Source organism: Eulemur rufifrons, chromosome 7 (assembly GCF_041146395.1).
Source record: "Eulemur rufifrons isolate Redbay chromosome 7, OSU_ERuf_1, whole genome shotgun sequence".
Classification (NCBI taxonomy): domain Eukaryota; kingdom Metazoa; phylum Chordata; class Mammalia; order Primates; family Lemuridae; genus Eulemur; species Eulemur rufifrons.
In genome coordinates, this window is record NC_090989.1 from 10,208,983 (window position 1) to 10,229,461 (window position 20,479).

At 46.5% G+C, this 20,479-nt stretch overlaps 1 protein-coding gene across 1 annotated transcript in view; it reads left to right on the plus strand.

Annotated features, from left to right (window-relative positions):
• RUNX1 (RUNX family transcription factor 1) overlaps positions 1 to 20,479 on the plus strand; it is a 237,199-nt gene that overhangs the window by 190,618 nt on the left and 26,102 nt on the right. The window contains exon 7 of the mRNA XM_069472311.1: positions 1,659 to 1,850. Within this exon, the coding sequence (XP_069328412.1) occupies positions 1,659 to 1,850 (192 nt within the window). The remainder of the gene's footprint in view (positions 1 to 1,658; positions 1,851 to 20,479) is intronic.

The window sequence follows — 20,479 nt, forward strand, 5'->3', positions numbered from 1 at the left end:
TTGGAGCCATAATACAAGTCATACGATTTAATTTTACAATTGTAGCCAGTGGGAGCTGGGCTAAAATGCGCTTCCCCAGCCCCGCACCTACCCGGGACTGGCCGGAGTGGAATCGAGGGATCCTCTTTCTGGTCTAGGCTCCGGCCAGGGCGTGGGAAAGGACACTTTGTGGGGGCAACAAGCGGGCTGCTTCTCCAAGGTGGCCTTGAGGCTACTTGCCTCAGTCAGGGTCTCTGTTCAGATCTCAGGGGTGAGGAGGCAGCAGGCCACCCGTCTCTTTAAAGGAGGAAATGAATGGCCCAGGCCCGCTGTAGAGCCGTCTCTACCTACGAGCCTCGGCGCTGCTTGACAGGGCTGTCTCTAGTCTAAAGACACTTTGGGCCGGGCGTGGTGGCTCACACCTGTAACCCCAACACTTATGGGAGGCTGAGTTGGGAGGATCACTTGAGCCCAGGAGTTTAAGACGAGCCTAGGCAACAGAGTGAGACCCCAACAACACAAAAAAATAAGAAAAAGTAGCCGGGTGTGGTGGTGCACACCTGTAGTCCCGGCTACTTGGGAGGCTGAGACAGGAGGACAGCTTGAGCCCTGGAGTTCCAGGTTATAGTGAGCTATGATCACACCACTGCACTCCAGCCTGGGCGACAGAGTGAGATCCTTCTTTAAAAAAAAAAAAAAAAAAAAAAAAAAAAAACACTTTGATGAGGGATTAGGGGAGAAAACTGCAGGTCCATGTCCCATGTGAGTGGTCCCTGCTTCCTGCTTCCTGGTGACAGTGTTTTTGGTGAGGACACTTACCGTCTGCACAGACATTGAGGGCCCCACCTTCCCATCCTGATTCCCGAGCCCCGGGGAGGCTCACCAAACCGGCTGGCAGCTCCCTCTGGGCTCCGGTGGGTGGGCCCTGGGCCCGGCCTGGCCTGCTGGGAATATCAGACAAGGCCCAGGCGATGCCTTTCTGTCAACTCCCCCGTATGGGTGTACCTGGGGAGCTGGCTTCAGGGAAGAGAAGATGCTTGTGAAAGCCTGTGAGGAGAGGGAGAGGGTGAGGGGCTGAGGGTGCCTGCGCCTACCAGGAAGCGTGGCCTCCCCGGGGGCTGTGGGTTTGCAGCCACACCTCACTTCCTGTTGGAGGTGCCTGCTGCTAAGCTCCAGGGCCCACTTTGCTGCCTCTAAAACCTGCTGGTGGTTGGCTTTGCAGTAAGGTGCAGCCCTTCTGATGCTACTGGGAGAGCACCTCTCCTGACTGCCATGGCTTAGCCCATGGCGTGTGGCCAAGTGCCAACAATTAATGCACGTCTTTCCCTCCTGCCATCACCACCGTCACCACCGTCACCAGCCGATCCCACTGCATTCCACCCAGTGGAGGTGGATGCAGAAGGTTGGGGTGGGTGCCGGGGCCCAGACTCTGGGAGCACCCAGTGGCCAGTGTGGTGAAAGTAGCTCCAGCCAGCTGACGGGACCGTCCCCAAATTCCCACCGGCAGCTAGCCCAGTGGGCAAATCTCTAGTGAGTCCATGTTGGGGGTAAGGGGAGAGGGAGGGGACAGACAAGAAAACCCCCAATACATTTTCTGATCTCTTCCCTCCCTTCCTCCCCACCTCCCTCTCCCACCCCCACCCCGCCCCCTCCCCTCCCTGCTCCGATCCCCACAATAGGACATCGGCAGAAACTAGATGATCAGACCAAGCCTGGGAGCTTGTCCTTTTCCGAGCGGCTCAGTGAACTGGAGCAGCTGCGGCGCACAGCCATGAGGGCCAGCCCACACCACCCAGCCCCCACGCCCAACCCTCGCGCCTCCATTAGCCACTCCACTGCCTTTAACCCTCAGCCTCAGAGTCAGATGCAGGGTAAGTACTGGACGGAGTCCCCTCCCACCTCGCCCTCGCCTGGGCCGCCACCCCCAGCCAGGCCCCACGTGCAGAGCCCACCCAGACCAACCGTGGTCTGCCCTTGATGCTCAGAGAGGTCCTCAGACCAACAGCTCCACCTGGGAGCTTGCTAGAAAGGCAGAGCCTCGGGCCCCAGCCCGACCTGCCGAGTCAGATCTGCATTGTAACAAGATCCCTGGATGTGGATGTCCACATATGGATATATCCCTCTCCTGAATTCCTGAAGTTTTTAAGAGTTAGCTTTGGCTATGCTGTGCTATTTCTTTACCTATTAGGCTTGAAGACACACACACACACACACACACACACACACGTATGTCAAGCAAGGTGAAGGTGGGGATGTTTTCAGGTTCTTGTCTCCAGATCATTTGTGGGCTTTGTATCTATGTTTTTGTTTTTTTGTTTTTTTAAATAAGAAATAGTAGATGCCATCACATCAAGGGTATCGTTTGCAAATCAATAAAGAGTACAAGTCCCCCCATCCCATGGGGCTAGCTGGCAATTGCAAAAACACTAAAATGCAATAATTGCCTAAGACCCACTGTGCCAAATTAGATAATACAAAAGTTCATTTACACTGTAGAAGCACTGACGTCAATGACTGTTTGCTCTGTGATACCATTTCAAATATCCGAAATGCAGTCTTTTCTCTGTGCCGTGTGGGACACAGCTGTATATGATATGGTCACAGCAGTATTCCTTTCTCAAAGTAGCAGGCTTGTTTAACTCAAAGGAAAAGATAAACAACACATCTGGAGAAAGGGGCAGGTGGCCAGCAACGGAAATGGGACCTCTTTGCCCCTCTTGGACAGCACAAATTAGCTTCCCCAGGCATTTTCTCTGTGTGAATTGTATTGTGGGATGTACAAGTGTCATCTGTTCTTTCTTTCTGGGCCAAGAGCTCTCTTTTGGGGTTAACACACGTGGGGCTCTCAAAAGGCATTCCTGCCGTCTTCTACAGCATGACAGCCCATGCCATTAGCTCTCCCAGTTATGTTTCTGGGGGTGGTTCTTTTATTTGAGTGGAAGATTCCCAAAGAAATCTTCCCATAAGATACTATGCACACAGCTGTTACGTGGCCAATCTGTAGAGCAGCCCTTGTGTAAACAAACAGAAACTAAAGCTTGATGTTTTGGGGGGCTGCCCCTCATTGGTAGTCTTATCTTAGGTGCATTTAGGAAGAGGTCCCATGAAATCATTGGTTTCCTGCTGCTTAATAATCATTAATAATTATTCAAGATATGCAAATTGATTTCGAAAAAATTCCAAAATGCAAGTGTATCTGGTAAATTAGGTCAAATGGTGTATTAAGGTTGAGAGATGGGCTTGCGGTGAAACGATGCATTTCTTCTAAAGAGAATAAAACTCTCAAGGAGATTCTTTCATCTTGTGTTTAAGGTTATTTAAATTAATTCATGTCATCTTCAGTACTCCACGTATAAAATCAAAAGGAAGACTTATGTTTTCTTATTCTTTTGTTGCTTCCCTGACTGTTTATACTACTAAGTTGATGAAAGTGTTTGCCTTCTACTGGTATTGGAACCAAAAATGTTAAGCATTTTTAAAGGCAGTGGAAAATTTAACCACAGGGGGGCAAATTGAAATGGTCACCATTGAGTCTGCTTTGTTTCAGACAGTTTTGGTGAGGAGTGAATCTAATCTGATTTCCCTCTTCATCAGATATGCTTCTTTACAAAAAAAAAAAAAGAGAGAGAGAGAGAGAGAGATGGGGCGTGTTGAATTCTTGTCCTCAGCAGCTCTTGAGCATTAGCGTGGGTCATACCATGGGCATTCTTCAGCTCTTTGGAGTATTACATGCTTTGCAGAGTAGCAGGTTTAATACCAAGAATCACCCCCTTTCTTGTTCCTTTTAAAAACTTTTGACTTCTGCAACATCTAAGAAATCATAACTTGCTTTTTAGCATGCCCTAGGGGCTCAGTTGCTAGTCTAAAGAATGTGTTAACTATATTGTTGATGTTCTTTCTTTCCAGAATATGAATTTGATATTCAGTACTTCACTTGTAAAATTGTAGGAATAACTTTTTAAAAATAAATCTCCAGAATGTTTTCATGTGAAACTACTTTTCCTTTTTCATTCTTTTTTCCTGTGAGAAAATGCTATTTTATACTAGTCATGTTTTGAGTAGAGCCTTGGGCTTTTTTTTTCCTTGAAATTAGAAAGTTAGCAGCATACTATGAAAGGCTCTTCCAGCCAAGACTTTCATTTTGTTCTTGACATGTAGGAAAATGGTTATTTTCCAGGCTTAGCCCTAAAGCTTCTGTGTTATACTTAAGAAAATACTTTAAGAAATGAAACACATAAACAGCATGTGTTTATGGCTCTCTTTGAAATGGCAGCAGTAGTTTTAAGAAAAATATCCTAAAAGTAGTCAGAGCAGTTCTCCAACAGTGCCACACAGACATGTGAATGTTTTCAGCTTTACAGAAGTGTCAGTAACTGGGGGCTCAAGAGAGCCCGGCAGGGTTTCCAGGCAGGCTAAGGAACCCTACTTTGCTGGGACTTTATTGGAAGGGCTGTGCCAGCCCGTCTAACTCTGTCAGCAGAAAATCACAGATACAGAATAGCACCTCGCTTATCTAGAATCAGATGTGCTTGACAATCACTCCAAATAGACATCTCAAATTATCTGAAGCAGGGTAGACATCTGCAGGGAGGCATGTTGCCATGCCTCCAAACCACTGTTTATTTGTTGAGGTTTTAACTATGAAAGCGCTGAGGTTAATTTCAACTTCCTATTTTACCAGGTCTTGAAATTGCATAGAAAGCCATTTTGTCATGGCAACATGTTTATGCAAGTCAAGACATCCTCATTAACTTCTACAATTCCGTTTTAGAATTCTTTTATATTTCTTTTCAAAGATGGAACGGGGCAGATTCTAGAGCTGGTGATACCAATGCCAGTTTTGTCACAACTCCCAGTTAAAGATGGCTTTAGGCAACCTGAGCATGTAATTTTAAGAATTCGACTCCTGATTTTCCAAATATGACCAATCACATTTAAGGTGGCATAGCTTCCTCCTTTCTGGGAAGATGGGGATGCAGTGATACATGCTGGTGCAGAGAACTGTGAAACCCAGATAAACTAGGAGGTCAGTTTTGTTTTCTTGTGTGTGTTGGTTGCTGTGAACACCTAGGTGTAAGGTTTTAACTTTTTAATTGGATGAGTTGAGTTATATTTTGGCATGGATCAGACCTTTTGTATGTTATTCTGTTCCCAAAACAATTCTGTGGTATGGTTTATTGACAGAGAAGTTGAACCTCAGAGTTTAAAAATTGCCCAGCGTCTCCAAGATTGTAAGTGATGAACTTGGACTCAAACCCAGACCTTTCTGGCTGCAAAGCCAGTGCAGGTGGGGTGACAGGTTCTCCTGGGCTGGCGCTCTTGGATCAAGGATCGATTAGTTTCAGGGCTGACCGGTGTCGAGAAGAATCCCAGTTGCCAAAGGGGAGATGGGAGAAGTGCTGTGCTAGTCACTCATTTGGCAGTCCTGTATTGAATGTGTTCTATTATGATTAGATGTTGATGATAATATTATAATAGCAACGTTGGGGCCGGGCTCTGTATTAGGAACCTTAATAAACTGTCTTCTTTTGTTGTACACACATTTGTTGGTAAAGATGGGGAGAAAAGAAAACTTAACTCAAAATAATGAATCTCTAAGCATGGGTGAAAGAGGAACGTACGTGCAGAGAGAGGACTTCCCAGCCACCCTCTGTTGACGTTATCGGAGCTACTGCCCTCCTACATGTAAGAGTCTCTCTCATGGGGGCCACTGGGACCAAGGCCTTCTTGTTATTCAAACCCAGTCAACATCTGATCAGCTCTTAGGAGTGTGAGTTCTTTGCTTTGAGTTCTGTATGGCCAAGAAGGACCACTGACCTCTCAGATCATTTCCTGAGTTTTAGTATTACAAATAGTTTTTTCTTGCTAGTTATTTTCCCAAAAGTTAAAATTACTTTGGAAAGCCCATGTTCTGCTGCTACGGTCTGTGAAACTCTGAGATACTGAACCGACTTTGTTTTTCAGTTGGACCCGATTACCTCTGTCAGTCTGATTCTCTCTTTATTAGCTGGATAAGCAAAAGAAAGAGAATATTCCCACCTTCCCGTAGGAGGAAAAGGAGATAAATCCCCTTTCCAGCCTTGGGAGTAAAATATTCAACTGCATGGTATTGCTTCCCTTTCTCTCTCTCTCTCTCTTTTTCTCTCGCTCCCCCCGCCCACTTCCTTCCTCTCTCTTCTAGTAATTTGAAAACTTTAGAAACAAAGCGGGTAGGGACTGTTTGATTACCACGAAAGTAGAGGCTACAATCATACCAGAAATTCTCACATGTAAATCTGTAAATGGTCATTTAACAGTGATACAAAACAAAATATTCAGAGTGCTAGAAATCAACTTGTAGGACATGTTGTAAATATGGGAGGTAGATGATTTTATTTAAAAAGAACTCTTATCCAGGTGTAGTGGGGTATGAGAGCCATTCAAGGTCTACAGCATTAGAATTTTACCCTGAAACCAAGCCTGAAGCAGGTGATCCCATGAATAAATAAAAAGGAAGGAAGGGTGGGTGGGTAAGACAGTGAGAAAGGGAAGACCGGTGGGATGAATGCGGAGTACAGAGGCCCTGTTGGTGTGTGGGGTGTGAGCCGCCCCTCTCCCAAGTGGGCAGAGATGTTACAAGTTAATAGAAGTACTCAGAGAACTCAGTTCCTGCTTTCTGTGTTCTTAGCTGGTGCAACATAAACTATAAGCTTAAGGAAAGTTTGAAAAGGTCACACTAAGGAACTGCATTGTAGATATTCAGAAAAGAAGGATGGCATAAAGCTATGCTTTGTTTTCTTCCTCAGGAAAAGAAAGACCCCTAAGGCCCTTGCAGCCTGGTGTGCCCATGCGCACCCTTCATTTCCTGAGTGTGAGGCTGGCCCAGTCTGCTGTCCTGGGTTTCTGGTCACTCACCTGAGTTACTTCACAGTGCTTAGGGTGGTAGCCAGACCATGCTTTTACTCTCTGCACTCTATGGATAGGCACAGTGACCAACACAGTGCTCCCTTGAACAGCACTATGCAAATACCTGGGATGTATTTACAAGCACCCTGTAGCTGAGTATTTAATCAATCAGCCCTTCAAAGGAGCCACCAATCTGACGAGCTGTCAGCACCCTAGTAACCATGAACCACATTTTAGTGGGGCTTCATTTTCAGACCAAACGTTTTCATGGATGTCATTTGAGGGAATTAGACCACGTTTTCAGGAGCGTGTTGTTAGTACCTTATGGGCATCCTTTCTAATCAGAAAAAAAAAAAAGGCTTCACTTTAGGGCTTGATCTTTTTCTTAGAGGCAGGGTCTCACCTTTTCCCCCCAGGCTGGAGTGCACTGGCCTGATCATAGTTCACTACAGCCTCAAACTCTTGGGCTCAAGTGATCCTCCTGCCTTAGCCTCCCCAGTAGCTGGGACTACAAGCATGTGCCACCACACCAAGCTAAAGTTTCTTATTTTTTGTGAAGATGGGGTTTCACTATGTTGCTCAGGCTGATCTCAAACTCCTGGGCTCAAATGATCCTCCTGCCTCGGCCTTGCAAAGTGCTGGGCTTAGAGGTGTGAGCCACTGCACCTGGCCATAAGGCTTGATCTTAATGATAAAATATTCCTTCCATGGACTCCATATAGACTGCATATATTTTGAACTTTCCCTTTATGCTTGTAAATCTATAAGCCAGCATACACAAACATAAAAAGGTTTCATTTAGAAGAGCAATAGTTTTTAACAAAGACATAGTTGGAACACTTATTTGACATCGATGACTAAACAGCGTGAGGGCCCGGCTGGGAATCTAATGGCCAAGACAGATAGCAAAGCATAATGGCTAAGAAAGAATGAGGGATCAACAGGCAGACTGTTCCTGTCCAAAACTAGCCTCCACCACATATACTATAGCCCATCAGACTTTTGGCAAGTTACTTAACCTTTTAAAGCCTTGGTTTTCCCATCTATGGAATAAGAGTAATAATTATGCTTGCAGATCCTAGGAACATTGTTAAATATACAGCAATGCATGTTAGAGCCAGCCCATGGTTAACACTCAATAACTGTCAGTGTTATAATCAGCATCAACAATACCAAGTTGTCGTAGTCCCTTTTCTGTTGCTATAACAGAATACCACAGATTGGGTAATGTATAAAGAAAAGAAGTTTATTCAGCTCATGGTTCTGGAGACTGGGAAGTCCAAGAGCATGGCACTGGCATCTGGTGAGGGTCATCCCGTGGCTGATAGGTGGAAGGGCAAAAGAGCATATGCTCGAGAAGGCTCACTTTTATTACAAAGCCACTCCCAGGATAACTAACTCACTCTCTCAATAACAGCATTAATTCATTCATGAGGGTGGAGCCTTCAAGACCCAATTGCTTGCCAAAGCCCCCACTTCTCAGCACCATCATAATGCAACCAGGTCTCCAAAACATGAACTTTTAGGGGACATTTAACCCATGGCATTCCACCCCAGGCCCCCAAAATTCATGTCCTCCTCACTTTCAAAATACATTCACTCCATTCCAGTAGTCCCCAAAGTCTTAACTCATTCCAGCACCAATTCAAAAGTGTGAAGTCCAAAGTCTCATTTAAACTGGACATGCATGACACTCGAGGCACAATTCATCCCAAGGCAAAGTCCTCCAGCTGTGAGGCTATGAAATCAAAACAAGTTATCTACTTTCAAAATACAATGGTGGAACAGGCACAGGATAGACATTCCCATTCCAAAAGGGAGAAGTAAGCAAGAAAAGAGGAGTAACTGATCCAAAGTAAGTCCAAAACCCAAATATTAAATCTTAAAGCTGGAGAATAATCCCCATTGGCTCCATGTGCCACCTCCTGGATATATTGGGACTGGGCTTGGGCCCCAAAGCCTTGGGCAGCCTTGCCCCAACAGCTCTGCTGGGCTCAGCCCATGCTTCAGCTCTCTCAGGGTCTTGTGCCTACAGCATTCCCAGGCTAAAGTTGCACGCTGGTGGCTCTACAGTTCTGGGGTCTCAGGGATAGCTCCACTTCCATGTCTCCACTAGGCATAGCCCCCATCGGGCCACTCTGTGGCAGCATTGACCCCATATTTCTGCTCAGTATTGCCCTAGTAAGTGCTCTCTGTGGCAGCTCTGCCTGGGCTTCCAGGTGCTCTGTAGCATCCTTTCAAATCCAAGTGGAGGAAGTCATGCTTCTACAGCTCTTGAATTATGCATGCCTACAGAATTAGCATCACAAGGATGCTGCCAAGACATACCACTTGTACCCTTTGGAGTGGTGGCCCAAGCTACACCTGTGCCCACTTGAGTCACAGCTGGGTGGCTGAGGGGTATGGTGGCGGGATGCAGGAAGTAGCCCCGAAATGTCCCAGGGCAGTGAGCCCATGGAGGGTGGGCCAGGCCTATACCCTGAAATCATCCTGCCATCCTAGAGCTCTGGGCCTGTGATGGGAGGGGCAGTCTTGAAGTTATTTGAAATGCCTTTGGGGTCTTTCTCTCACTGTCTTAATGAAGAGAACCTGGCTTCCTTCCATTCATACTAATCTCTTTAGCAAATGGTTGCTTGGTCACACCCTTAATATACTTTCCCAAACATGCTTTCACTCTTTATATGACCAGGCTTCGAATTTTCCAAATCTTTCCATTCTGCGTCTCTTTTAATTGTAAGTTTCATATTTAAGTCATCTTTTACTCTCGAATCTCACTGTATGTGGTTAAAAGTAGCTACACAGCAGCCTGAACACTTTTCTGCTTAGAGATTTCTTCCACCAGATATCGCTCACCACTCATAAATTGTACATTCCACAGTCCTAGGACACGGACACAATTTCACCAAGCTCTTTGTGACATTGTATTGTTATAAATATGGCCTTTACTCCAGTTTCCAATACCTTGTTTCTCATTACCATCTGAAACTTCATCAGAATGGTCTTTATTGTCCATATTTCTACCTGCATTATGATCACAACCACTTAACTAATACTAAGACGATTCAGACTTTCCCTGGCTTTGGGATCTTCTTTTGAGCCGTCACCAGAATGGCCCTTAAAGGCAGAACCATTTACGGCAATATAAGTTTTTTCTAGCCTGCCCTTCCAGACTTTCCCAACCTCTGCCCATTACCCAGTTCCAAAGCCACTTAAACGTTTTTAGGTGTTTTCTACAGCAATAACTCCACTTCTTGGTACCAATTTTCTGTCTTAGTCCATTTTCTGTTGCTATAACAGAATCCCCAAGTGTGGATAATTTAGAAAGAAAAGAAATTTATTTCTTACAGTTCTGTAGGCTGGGAAGTCCAAGCGCATGGTGCCAGCATCTGGTGGGGGACTTCTTGCTGCATTATCCCATGGTGCAAAGCAAGGATGGCAAGAGTGTGCATGCAAGAGAGCTTGCTTTTATAGCAAAGCTACTCCAAAGATAACTCCAAAGCCACTCCCCTGATAATGTCATTAATCTATTTATAAGGGCAGTCTTCATGACCTAATCACCCCTCAAAGGCCCCAACACTCAACACTGCCACAATGGCAACCAAGTTTCCAACACATGAACTTTTGGGGGATGCAATCAAACCACAGCACAAGTGTATTAGTTTCCTGTGGCTGCTATAACAAATTACCGTAAATTTAGTGACTCAAAACAACAGAAATTTATTCTCTTGTAGTTCTGGAGGCCAGAAGTCCAAAATCAAGGTGTCAGCAGGGCCATGCTCCCTCTGAAGGCTTTAGTGAGCATCCTTCCTTGCCTTTTCCAACCGTTGGTGGCATGCCTTGGCTTGTGGCTGCATCACTCCAATCTCTTCTTCCCTCTTTACATAGCCTTCTCCTCTGTGTCATCTCTTCTATCCCTCTGAGGATATACGTTGTTGGATTTAGATCCCACTGAGATAATCCATGATGATCTCAGGATCCTTTACTTAATTAATAGCAGCAAAAGCCCCTTTTCCAAATAAGGTCACATTCACAGTTCTGGGGTTAGGACATGGACATATCTTTCCTAGAGCCACCATTCAACTCACTATGTCAAGGTACAAAGAACAGGGGACGTCAGGCCATTAGCCAAAGACATCAGCTGAGTCCAGCAATAACCTTCCCAAGTTCATGCCGCAGGAGAAACATAGCTGACAGGTAAATGTGAACTCAACACCTCATACACCACTGTCCCAATCATGTCTTCTGGCTACTTTCAGCTCCGACCATCATTTGTTGGAACTGAGTATTTTTGTTTCCCAGCCAGGAGAATGTATAATATTTTTTTTCTAGATAAGATATTTCTTAATATTGTCTTAATATGAAGATGGACTAGAGGCCTTGACAGTGATGGAGAAAGGTGGCTGTTCCCTGTGTCCAGGGAACAATGCCAGATGCGGAGACTGGAGGCCTGGGTGCCTCTTGCCGTAGCCTTCAAAAATCTCATGGCAGCATAGATGGTAGTAAGCACAGGAACAGAAGATGACACAAAGACCAAAGCCAGCCAGTTGGGATGGACTCAAGAATTTGACCTCCCGAAGCCAGGCATAGCCCTGTTGTTGTGAAGCAAGCTGCCTTTTTAAACAGTGGCTTTATTGCAGAGCACTGTTGACCACACGTCCATTTTGGAAGGACGGTGATTAACTTTGCATGTTTCATTATCCCAAATTTACAAATCACCTGAAGATAGCTTTTCAAATTTGGATATTTAAAAAAGAAACTTTAACCGTAATCATGAGGTGGTATCTAAGTTTACCAAAAGTTTGTACCAGAGAAGAACAAACAATAGATGTTGATACGAAAAACAGATCTGCTTAGAAAGCTACTCCTTGTGTTTTCTTGTCAGGCGCAGTTCTCCAAACTGAGTTGGTTTTACTCATTTGCATTATTTTTCAGAAATTAAAATTCAGTTATTTTAGGGCTCTTTAAAATCCACCATTTGTGATTTACATTTTGCCGAGGAACTATAATGACTTCTGTCTTTCCTTATTTCCCTCCGAACCCCCCAGCCTGACTTTTTGGGGAAAATGGGCACAGGCAGAGGGCTTCACTTGCCTCAAGTGTCAGTAATCACCTCAGTGCCTATTTGTACTGTATGTTCACATTTCCCTTTCAAAGCCTTAGCCCCACATGGCATTTCTTCTTACTGAACAACTGCCTTCAAAGCAGTAGAACAACCCAATTGTTTTGGAGATTTTAAAGATACCAATTGCAAAACTCCTGTAAATAAAATCTTCACTGACAAACCCAGTTTCTTTTCATAGACTTTTCTTCGATAATCTCTTTCTGGCAGAACATTTTATGTTGTGATGTTAGAGATTCAGTTACCACAGTAAATAAAACAAAACAATAATTTTAAAAAGTATAGGATTCATCCTAAAAACAAACATTGGCCAATCATGTTTATTTTTTGTCTCTCTGTGCAGTCCTGAGAAATCGATAGGAAAACAGGGACATACCACTTCTTATTCAGATGATTTCTGATTAGCAAGCTATGGCAAGTCTTCAGGTTGAGTTTTAGCCAGTTCAGACTCTCCTAAATGGCATGGAATAGGACATTTACTGTTTAAAAAATATAAGCATTTTTAAGAGAAAACCACCATGGCACTAAGTCTTTGAATGAGCCATGGGTAAAGGATGGGCAGAAAAGAGAGCCACTTCCTCCAGACATGGGATGAAGTGCCACAGTCCTGGGCACCATCATTATTTCATACCTCCTCAGGGTCATGTTTAGCATTTAGAACTTTCCAAATATATTTTCAAGATTTTGAAAAGCACCTTCTAATTCTGATCTCCAAGAGCCTATCATGGGAGTTAACTAACCCTTTTAGAAAGGGGGTTCTCCTAATAGGGGTGAACTGCCCCACTTTTACTCCTGGAAGGAATTGGTGTAGACAAAGGGAAGAGGAGACAGTAACTCTAACATATGCATCTCATGTCACCTAACACTTATGGGCTGGCACAAACCTGAGCTTTAAAACACACCAGGAACTGAAATGGTGCTCATTTCTTCACACCGTCTTGGGTCTTCCACCCAATCTGAATTGGGTCACTGAATCTGAGCCTCCATAAGTCAACATGATCAATTCTGTTTAACAAGATTTGGGCCACTGTAAGGGCCAGCCCAGTTCCTCTGGGAGTACGGAAGAGGATGCACTAGGATCCTTGGGTTATCCCCAGGGAAGGTCCATGAGAGTCAGGTCCCTGAAGAGCCTGGGCAAGTCAGGGCTCCCTTGGGTGTCAGCAGCCGCTTGTCTGGGACAGTTAAGTCTCCCAGCTCTGTAAATTGCTGATTCCCGCTATGGAAGAAGTCTTTTTACCTTACAGCTTTATGTGTTCAACCTGAGTCATTCCAAGGCCAGATCCAAGACCCAGAGAGCTCATGCTATGTCAGCTCCTCCTTGCGTCATTGGAAGAGCTGTGTACATATGCTTGCTTTGGGATTTTGGAAAGAACATCTTGAGATGAAAAGACAGTGAGAAATAATGTGACTAGCAATTGCACTTCTTGGAGCTGCAGGTCATACAAAGGAAGCGAACATGGCGGTTTTATTAAATCTCATAGGATTATTGCCCTGTTGTGGCCACTCTCACTCCATTAGTACATCTCTCTGCACATATCAGATGGCAAATTATATAATGATAAAGTTATTAAAATATCTGTAAAAGTCAGCACAAGCTCAAGGGCTCAACTTGGCCTTTCTGCCCGTTAAGTGGTTTATTTAGATCTCTTGTCTCAAGGTCTGTTAATCTTCATCTGTACTTTGTTGTAAATTTCCCGCTATGGGGAACAACCATAATTGCCTGAGTTTTAAGACGTGCTTCTGTTGGTCGTCCAACAAGGCTGGTATCTTAAGGACAAACGGAGAAGCTTTTGAAGTGTGATGCTCACTCCTGCTAATCGCTACAGGCCGCCTCCCATTTTAAAACTGCAGCATTTGTTCGTGGTTGTGTCTATACCTGGATTGTTATTAAAGCAGTTGCAGCAGCTAGATTATGGCAGGGATGTTGTCTGAGTCACACATTACTAAAGGCAATAGTAAAATAATAATAGCTCACATTTATAGAATGCACTGATACTGTTGGTTCATTGAATCCCTACCACCGCCACCCATAGGTGTGCTTGGCGTAGTTGGGGGCAGCACTGCCCAGAAGGTCCCGCCTGCAGTGCCTGCTCTGTCCTCACGTGACCCGGCACTGTTTTCTTTACCACCAGGCCCCAGGCCCTGCACCTATCATGGAAGCGATTAACCAGGTGGTATTAAATACTAACATTCTGTAAATCTGGGTACTGCAGCTCCCACCCATGACATTCTCAGGGAAACCAGCAGGGATACCCCAGAGTCCCTCACTTTGCTGCTCTGATTAAAAGGCTATTTTGGAAGGAGGGTTCATATTTTTGCTGTGTGATCAAGCTTTGAGAGGCTCTGAGCCACCATATGTTGCTAAATGAGAGAAGTCATTGCCCAGACGTGGATCTGTTTAATTTAATATGATTTTCCACAAATTACAAAGCATGACTTTAAAATTGAATTTGTGCAAAATTACGGATGGCCAATTCAGGTGGAAGGGAAGGGAAATCTTGTTACTCCTATTCCAGAATCTCTTCCCGATTTCCTCATTTGATTCTTTCACGCCTTGGGGTGGGGGAGGGGAATGCATTAGTGGGTCCATAAGGAATTTCTCTTATTTTCAAACTTTCTCCCTGGTCATTCCCGGCTCCCTTAGGGGAAGATACAGCAGCCTGGAGATGTCAAGACAGAAGCCAGTGCTTATGTCCATCCCTCCCCCCAGCCAGGATAGAGCTCTTCTTCCCACTGCATCATCAGAAGGGACTCAGCATGCAAGGAAAGCAGAATGTGGGTCTGTGATACTAACGCTAAGATCCATGTGCAGGATAATGGATATGGGCTTTGGAGTTCAAATCCCAGACTGGCCACTTTCTAGTTAAGCGACCTTGCAGGAATCACTAAGTCCCCTGTGCCACTGTTCCCTGCCTGTAAAATGAGCATGATAACAATAATACCTGACTTACTGGAGTTGTGAGAATTGAAGGCATTAACGTGCATAAAACACTCCATGCCCAGTGCACAGTAAGCATTGTGTATATTTATTATTGCCTCACAAAGTCATTGAAAGAATTGAGATATTTTTATCAAATATTCAGCATGGAGCCTGATACACTTTAAATACTTAATAACTGTTGAGTGTTATTATTTTCACTGTTATTGCTGTTAATATGCTCTTACTGGTGGTGGTGGTGTGTCACCAGGGTGTTGCACATCGGTCTTCTCCTTTGAGCCACACAGCTACTCTGCGACAATTAGCTTTACTGGCTCCTTATTTATTCCTCAGGAGTGATTACAGCCTGGGGTGGATAAGGGTTGTGGTGGTTTTGATTCCAGTTGTTTCCATGGGTAAACTCAAACGGGGGAACCCGTCACCACTGCTCCACAAGACCAAATGGTAAACTGTAACATCTGAAAGGGACCTTAAGCTGCTTCGCTCAAAGCCCTGTATTTGACTCATGAGACAGCCAGGCCAGGGAGTTTCCGTGATCTGCACAATAGAGGCACACCTGAAATCCGAGACTTGGGGCTCCCGGCCCAGGTCCCGTCCGATTAGAGAGGCAGCCACAGACCAAAGTCTCCGTCGTTGGTGTGGATCGTTCATTTGACACTTAACCACGCTCTGCCTTACGTTGCCTCTCTGGAAATTCACTGTCTCCTCAGTGACGTGACAGCCCCACGGTTGGATTCTGTATCACATGCTTCTTTTGTGTCTCCATTTTTTAAATGTTGAATTTCATGCTAAGGAGAAGGGATTTTTAAAGCAAGCAAAGACATACTATCCTTCTTAAAACCATCCTCCATCCTCCTCTGTCCCACCAAGCACCCCCAGCCCTGCTCCCTGCGGGGAAACAAACAGCTGCAGCGAGGTTGAGGTTGACAGGTCACTTCCTGACCACAGGGCCCACGTGGGCAGCAGCTGGGGATGAACCCTGACCCGGCCCATTACTTGCATGAATTGGACACATTCAGCAAATGTGAACAGTCAGCCTCTTTGGCATTTTTAATGAAGCAGCTACAAAAGGATTTCTCTGAACCAAGTTTCACCTTCCTGTGTGATTTTAAGTAAATACTTCCCAGTGCGGACCCCGCCCACAAGCCCAGCCTTTAAGCCTGCTTGGGCTGTTGGGCCAGAGGTAGGACAGCAAACAGGTGTGTGAGTGTGGCAGGGCAGAGTTCGGGAGCCACAACTGTCGGAACTTGAGGCGGCTTTGCCGGGCCAAGACTGGGAAGGGTCAGAGGCTGGTGTGGAGTGACAGTCCCCTCCTCCCAGTTCAGGACACAACTGCCAACATCATGCCATTCACTCCATAAGGAGTGCACGGCAATGACATTGATGAGGTAGGACCAGAAAAAGGTGTCCTTGTGACAGCCACATCTTCGTCTGTGAATTCAGAGTCAGGGTCATGAATGGCAGGGCCAAAAGCTGTCCTGGAATGTCACAGGAATTTGCAGAGATCAGATGCCCTTCTCTCAGGGGCACCAGAGAGGAGGCTCCTGCATTGACGGGTGGCTTCTGGGCTCCCTTCCTTCAGTAAGACTCGGTGACTTCGTAATCCTCTCCGCTACAAGGAATGGATTGAGTTGCTCGGGAGGGAGACACGGGGACTGGAGCACTGCACCGCCTAGCTAGGCCGTCATCGCCATCGCCCGTAGCATGTGGTTCTCGATATGTCATGACTGCACTCTTGGGGATTCTGGGCTTGCCTTAGCAGTCTGAGAACCACACGTTTCCAGACAACGATAAGAGGAGGAAACCATGGAAAGGAATGCTGTGAAATGGCCTTTTCTTGCTCAGAGAAATGGGTCCACTTGGAAACAGCATTTGGTGGTGGTGTGAACTTTCTCCCTGATTTGGGCAGTTCTTATGTGACTCTGAACTTCTAACCATTAGAGATGGGTGAATTATAGAAAGCTAGACCAGAATGAGGTGGCCAGCCACCTCCTGAGATAGGTGAGTAGCTGCAAGCCCAGAAAGGCTAAGTGACACAGACACAGCCCATATTCAAGCGCTCAGCGTCCCTCTGCCCACCCTCCCCAGCATGAACACGTTCCTAATATTTGGAGGGAGCGATGTGAACCGTCCCGAGCAGTCGCTTCAAAACAGCACTTAGGCAAAAGAGGGGCTGTTGGGACAAGATAGGGCAAACACCGGTGTGCCTCTGCGGCTGCCCCACCCAGTTTCTCATCTTTATATTACAAAAAAAAGGTCTCAAATAACCCAAACAGGCAGGGTCTGATCTGCAGACAGTCTGCAGGCATCTGCCCAAGAAGCTGCCGGTCGGCTGGTCCATCCTCCCCTGATTTATGTTGTGTGTGTTAAGCCTTAAATTGTTGAGTCTCTGGCTGGCTGCAGTGGTATTACTGGAGGGCTGGTGCATGTTTTCAGCTCACAGAGCTGGCTCTGGTACTGGAGGTGTTGGCCCCAAATCAAGTCCAATCTCACACCTGTCTGAGACAATGAGGGCCTTGTTAGACACATCTCCAGCCGAGTAGGCTCAGGCTGCTTATTTTTCACATTCAGAACCGGGAGGAGGGGGGTCTGGGAGAAGCCAAGGGGAGACTTGGGAAATGCTGGGATCGGCTGCCCTTTCCTCTTCCTTCTCCCTCCTCCCTGCCCACTCCCCATTTTATAAACTTTTCCTTATTTTTGGAAATCACAAAACAAACAGTATCAACAGTGGCCCTCTTATGAAAGAGAATTTCCTACTGCAAAACAAGGAGCCCGTGGCCTGTTGTAGAATAAATTCCCAGTCATCACGGGGCCAGAGCCATCAGTGCAGAAGTCGGGGGAACAGGCAGGGGTACAGCCTCACCCCACCCCGGTGCTGAAACTTGAGACCTTTGCGCACTGCCAGGGTCTGTCCCTGAGAGGTTTTCTCTTGTTTTTCCCTCCATTGCTGACATTTCAGTGACTGTAGCAGAAAGCAGAGGGGAACTTTTTCCCCAGTGCTGTATTATTCACTGATGAAACTGCACACTTCTGTCCCCGTTCAGCAGGCTTGTCCCTTGTGAGCAACGGAGAGAACAGAGCTGGCCACCAGACCTCTCTCTGTAGGCCCCTTGCAAATCCAGCTCTCCGGAGCCCCTGACCCGAGGCAGCCACTGGGCAGGAGCTCTTCTGTGCCCAGGCTGGCACCCCTCAAGGCTAGTGGCTCTGAGGGATCATTATTCAGTCAAAGCCCTCCCAAACCCTGAAATGACTTAGGACCATTAGGGCTATTACAGGACAACATCATGTGGATGCCCAAGGGGTAAGAGTCAAGAAAAGTTTCCCAGAGTTGTAAAAACCACCCTTTACTGCAAGGCCCCACAGTAGGGAGCCCATGTCAGAGAGCCGTGTGCAGCTGCCCTATCTTTGGGGGGTTGGGGGATACATTCCCAGCTCCCTTCGCAGAAAGGCAGGCTCTTACCTGAGCTATGAGGCAGGTGCCAGCGGTCACTCCATTCTGCCTGTTCTCAAACTAGAAACGGGCAGCCCCATCCTTCTCACCCATAAACAACTTATTTAAGCACTAAGCTCCATTGCTGACTCATAACTTCAGCCTCAGAGACGCAATGGGGAAAATGCATACGCTGTTTATTTCATTTGAGACCGAGGACCTATCAGAGTTGAAGTTGGGCCAGTCTGTTTCTCATAGCATACGTCAGTTTCACTCAGCCACCCTTGTATCTCTGTATGTCTGTCAGTTGGTCCATGCCGCTTGCCTATCCAGAAAGCCCCTTCCCATCATCCCCTCCACCTCCCCGATCCTGCCATTCTTCCAGGCACCTCACCTGCCCCATCTCCTTCAGGACATCTTTGTCCCCACCGAGGCCTAGACTGATTCCCCCTCTTGACTCCTGGACCGATCTGTTAGTGGCTGTCCCTTTGGCATCTCCCCGAGCACTGCCCTCGGTCATTACCCACACGCTGCATGTTTGGGTGCTGCTTTGCCAGCTGTCATGGGTGAGAGTCCCTCTGTGCCGCAAGAGAATCCAAACTTAACCACCGACTGATGAGACCCGTCCAGGCAGGCAACACTGAACGTGCCCCGAGGCCCCCGCACTCTCCTCCCCAGGGCACATCAGGGTTCTGAGCTCAGCAAGTCAGAAGGAGCATTCCAGGTGGGCGGGAACTGTCTCTCCTTCTCCAGACCCCACGGCCCCAGCCTATTTCTCCAGAGGAAGGGGTGAGCATCAGTCGTTGAGGATTTTCCCTGCTGTCAGGACAGCAGGTCAAAACTGTTTCTTTGTAGTTTTAAATCCAATTTTAAAATTTCCTGCCCTAAACGATTTCCTTCCTTCCAAAGCGCCAACTCTCAGTTAGGGCCCTTTAGATTCTTACTTTCCTCCCTCTTCCTTTCTCCACCTGCCACATCCCAGCTGGGAGCCTGGGGGACAGAGGAGCCTGGCTGGTACCACCCACACCTCCCTGGGCTCTTTCCCCTGGGGGTTGTGACAAGAAGGAACATGGGAATTCTCCAAGCTCCTCCACTTTCTGCCCCCCCACCATTTTCTGCAGCCTTCTGTTAGCTAAAGCTGGTACACTCCCTTCTCTCCAGGCCAAACTCTGTCTCCCCTCTTTCTTTCTCTCTTCCTTCCTGCCCAGCCTCCCCTGAGGCAGTCTTCCAAATACCTGAACCTGGTTTGCACATTTAATTAGAGATCTGGACCCCAAAGTAAGAACATATTATTTACCCACTATTGCCTTGGAATCCAACCCCGACCTCACTGCGAGCTCCTTCCCCCATGTTTAGGCTCCTGTGTTGCTACCTTCTCTAAAAGTACTCCTGGATTTTTCCAGCACTTTCCAAACCCATCCTTCCAAATTCACTCTTTATCCTGCTGTCTCCCCTGCCTTCCCACCCCTCATCACAGCCTCTTTCCCAAACCAGCCCTCTGCCCGGCTGGGGGGCTTCAGGACCCCCACCCCGAGCCCTGAAGTATCTCACGGCCCCCTGCCTTGATGGCTTCACTCTCTGCCACCTTCACACCAACTACGAAAGCCAAGGAACCTTCCCCACCCTCCCCCCACCATGCTCCTTCACAAGATCACATTTTAGTTTTCAGCCGGGTGGATGTAGACTCATTCCAGCCCATCTATGTCCCCCACTGCTCCCTGTCTGAAAAGAATAACAACGTGGACCAGCAGAGGAAAGACTGTTGTCACTCTCCTTGTCAGCCTGCCCTTTACACATTCTCTGTCTCTTTCTCCTGTACCTCAGAAACCTCTTTTGTTCCAGTCAAGGGGAAAGTAACTTTGGAGGTGCTGTTCAGACTGGTTTGCTTTTTTTTTTTTTTTTCCCCAAAGAAGACGGGAAGTTCTTGTTTTTTGGAAAGGCTGTTCATTTCCAAAGACGTTTCAGAGCCAATCAGCTATAGGATGATTTCTGGCTGCATTTTTTCAGGGTGGTACACAATGCAAAAAAAAACACAAATCAATGAGAGAGATAGTCAGTGAACACAAAGGGAGATGTTATAATAGGCTTTTGTTAGTACTTGCATTTTCTTGTTGAAAAACAGAGCAAA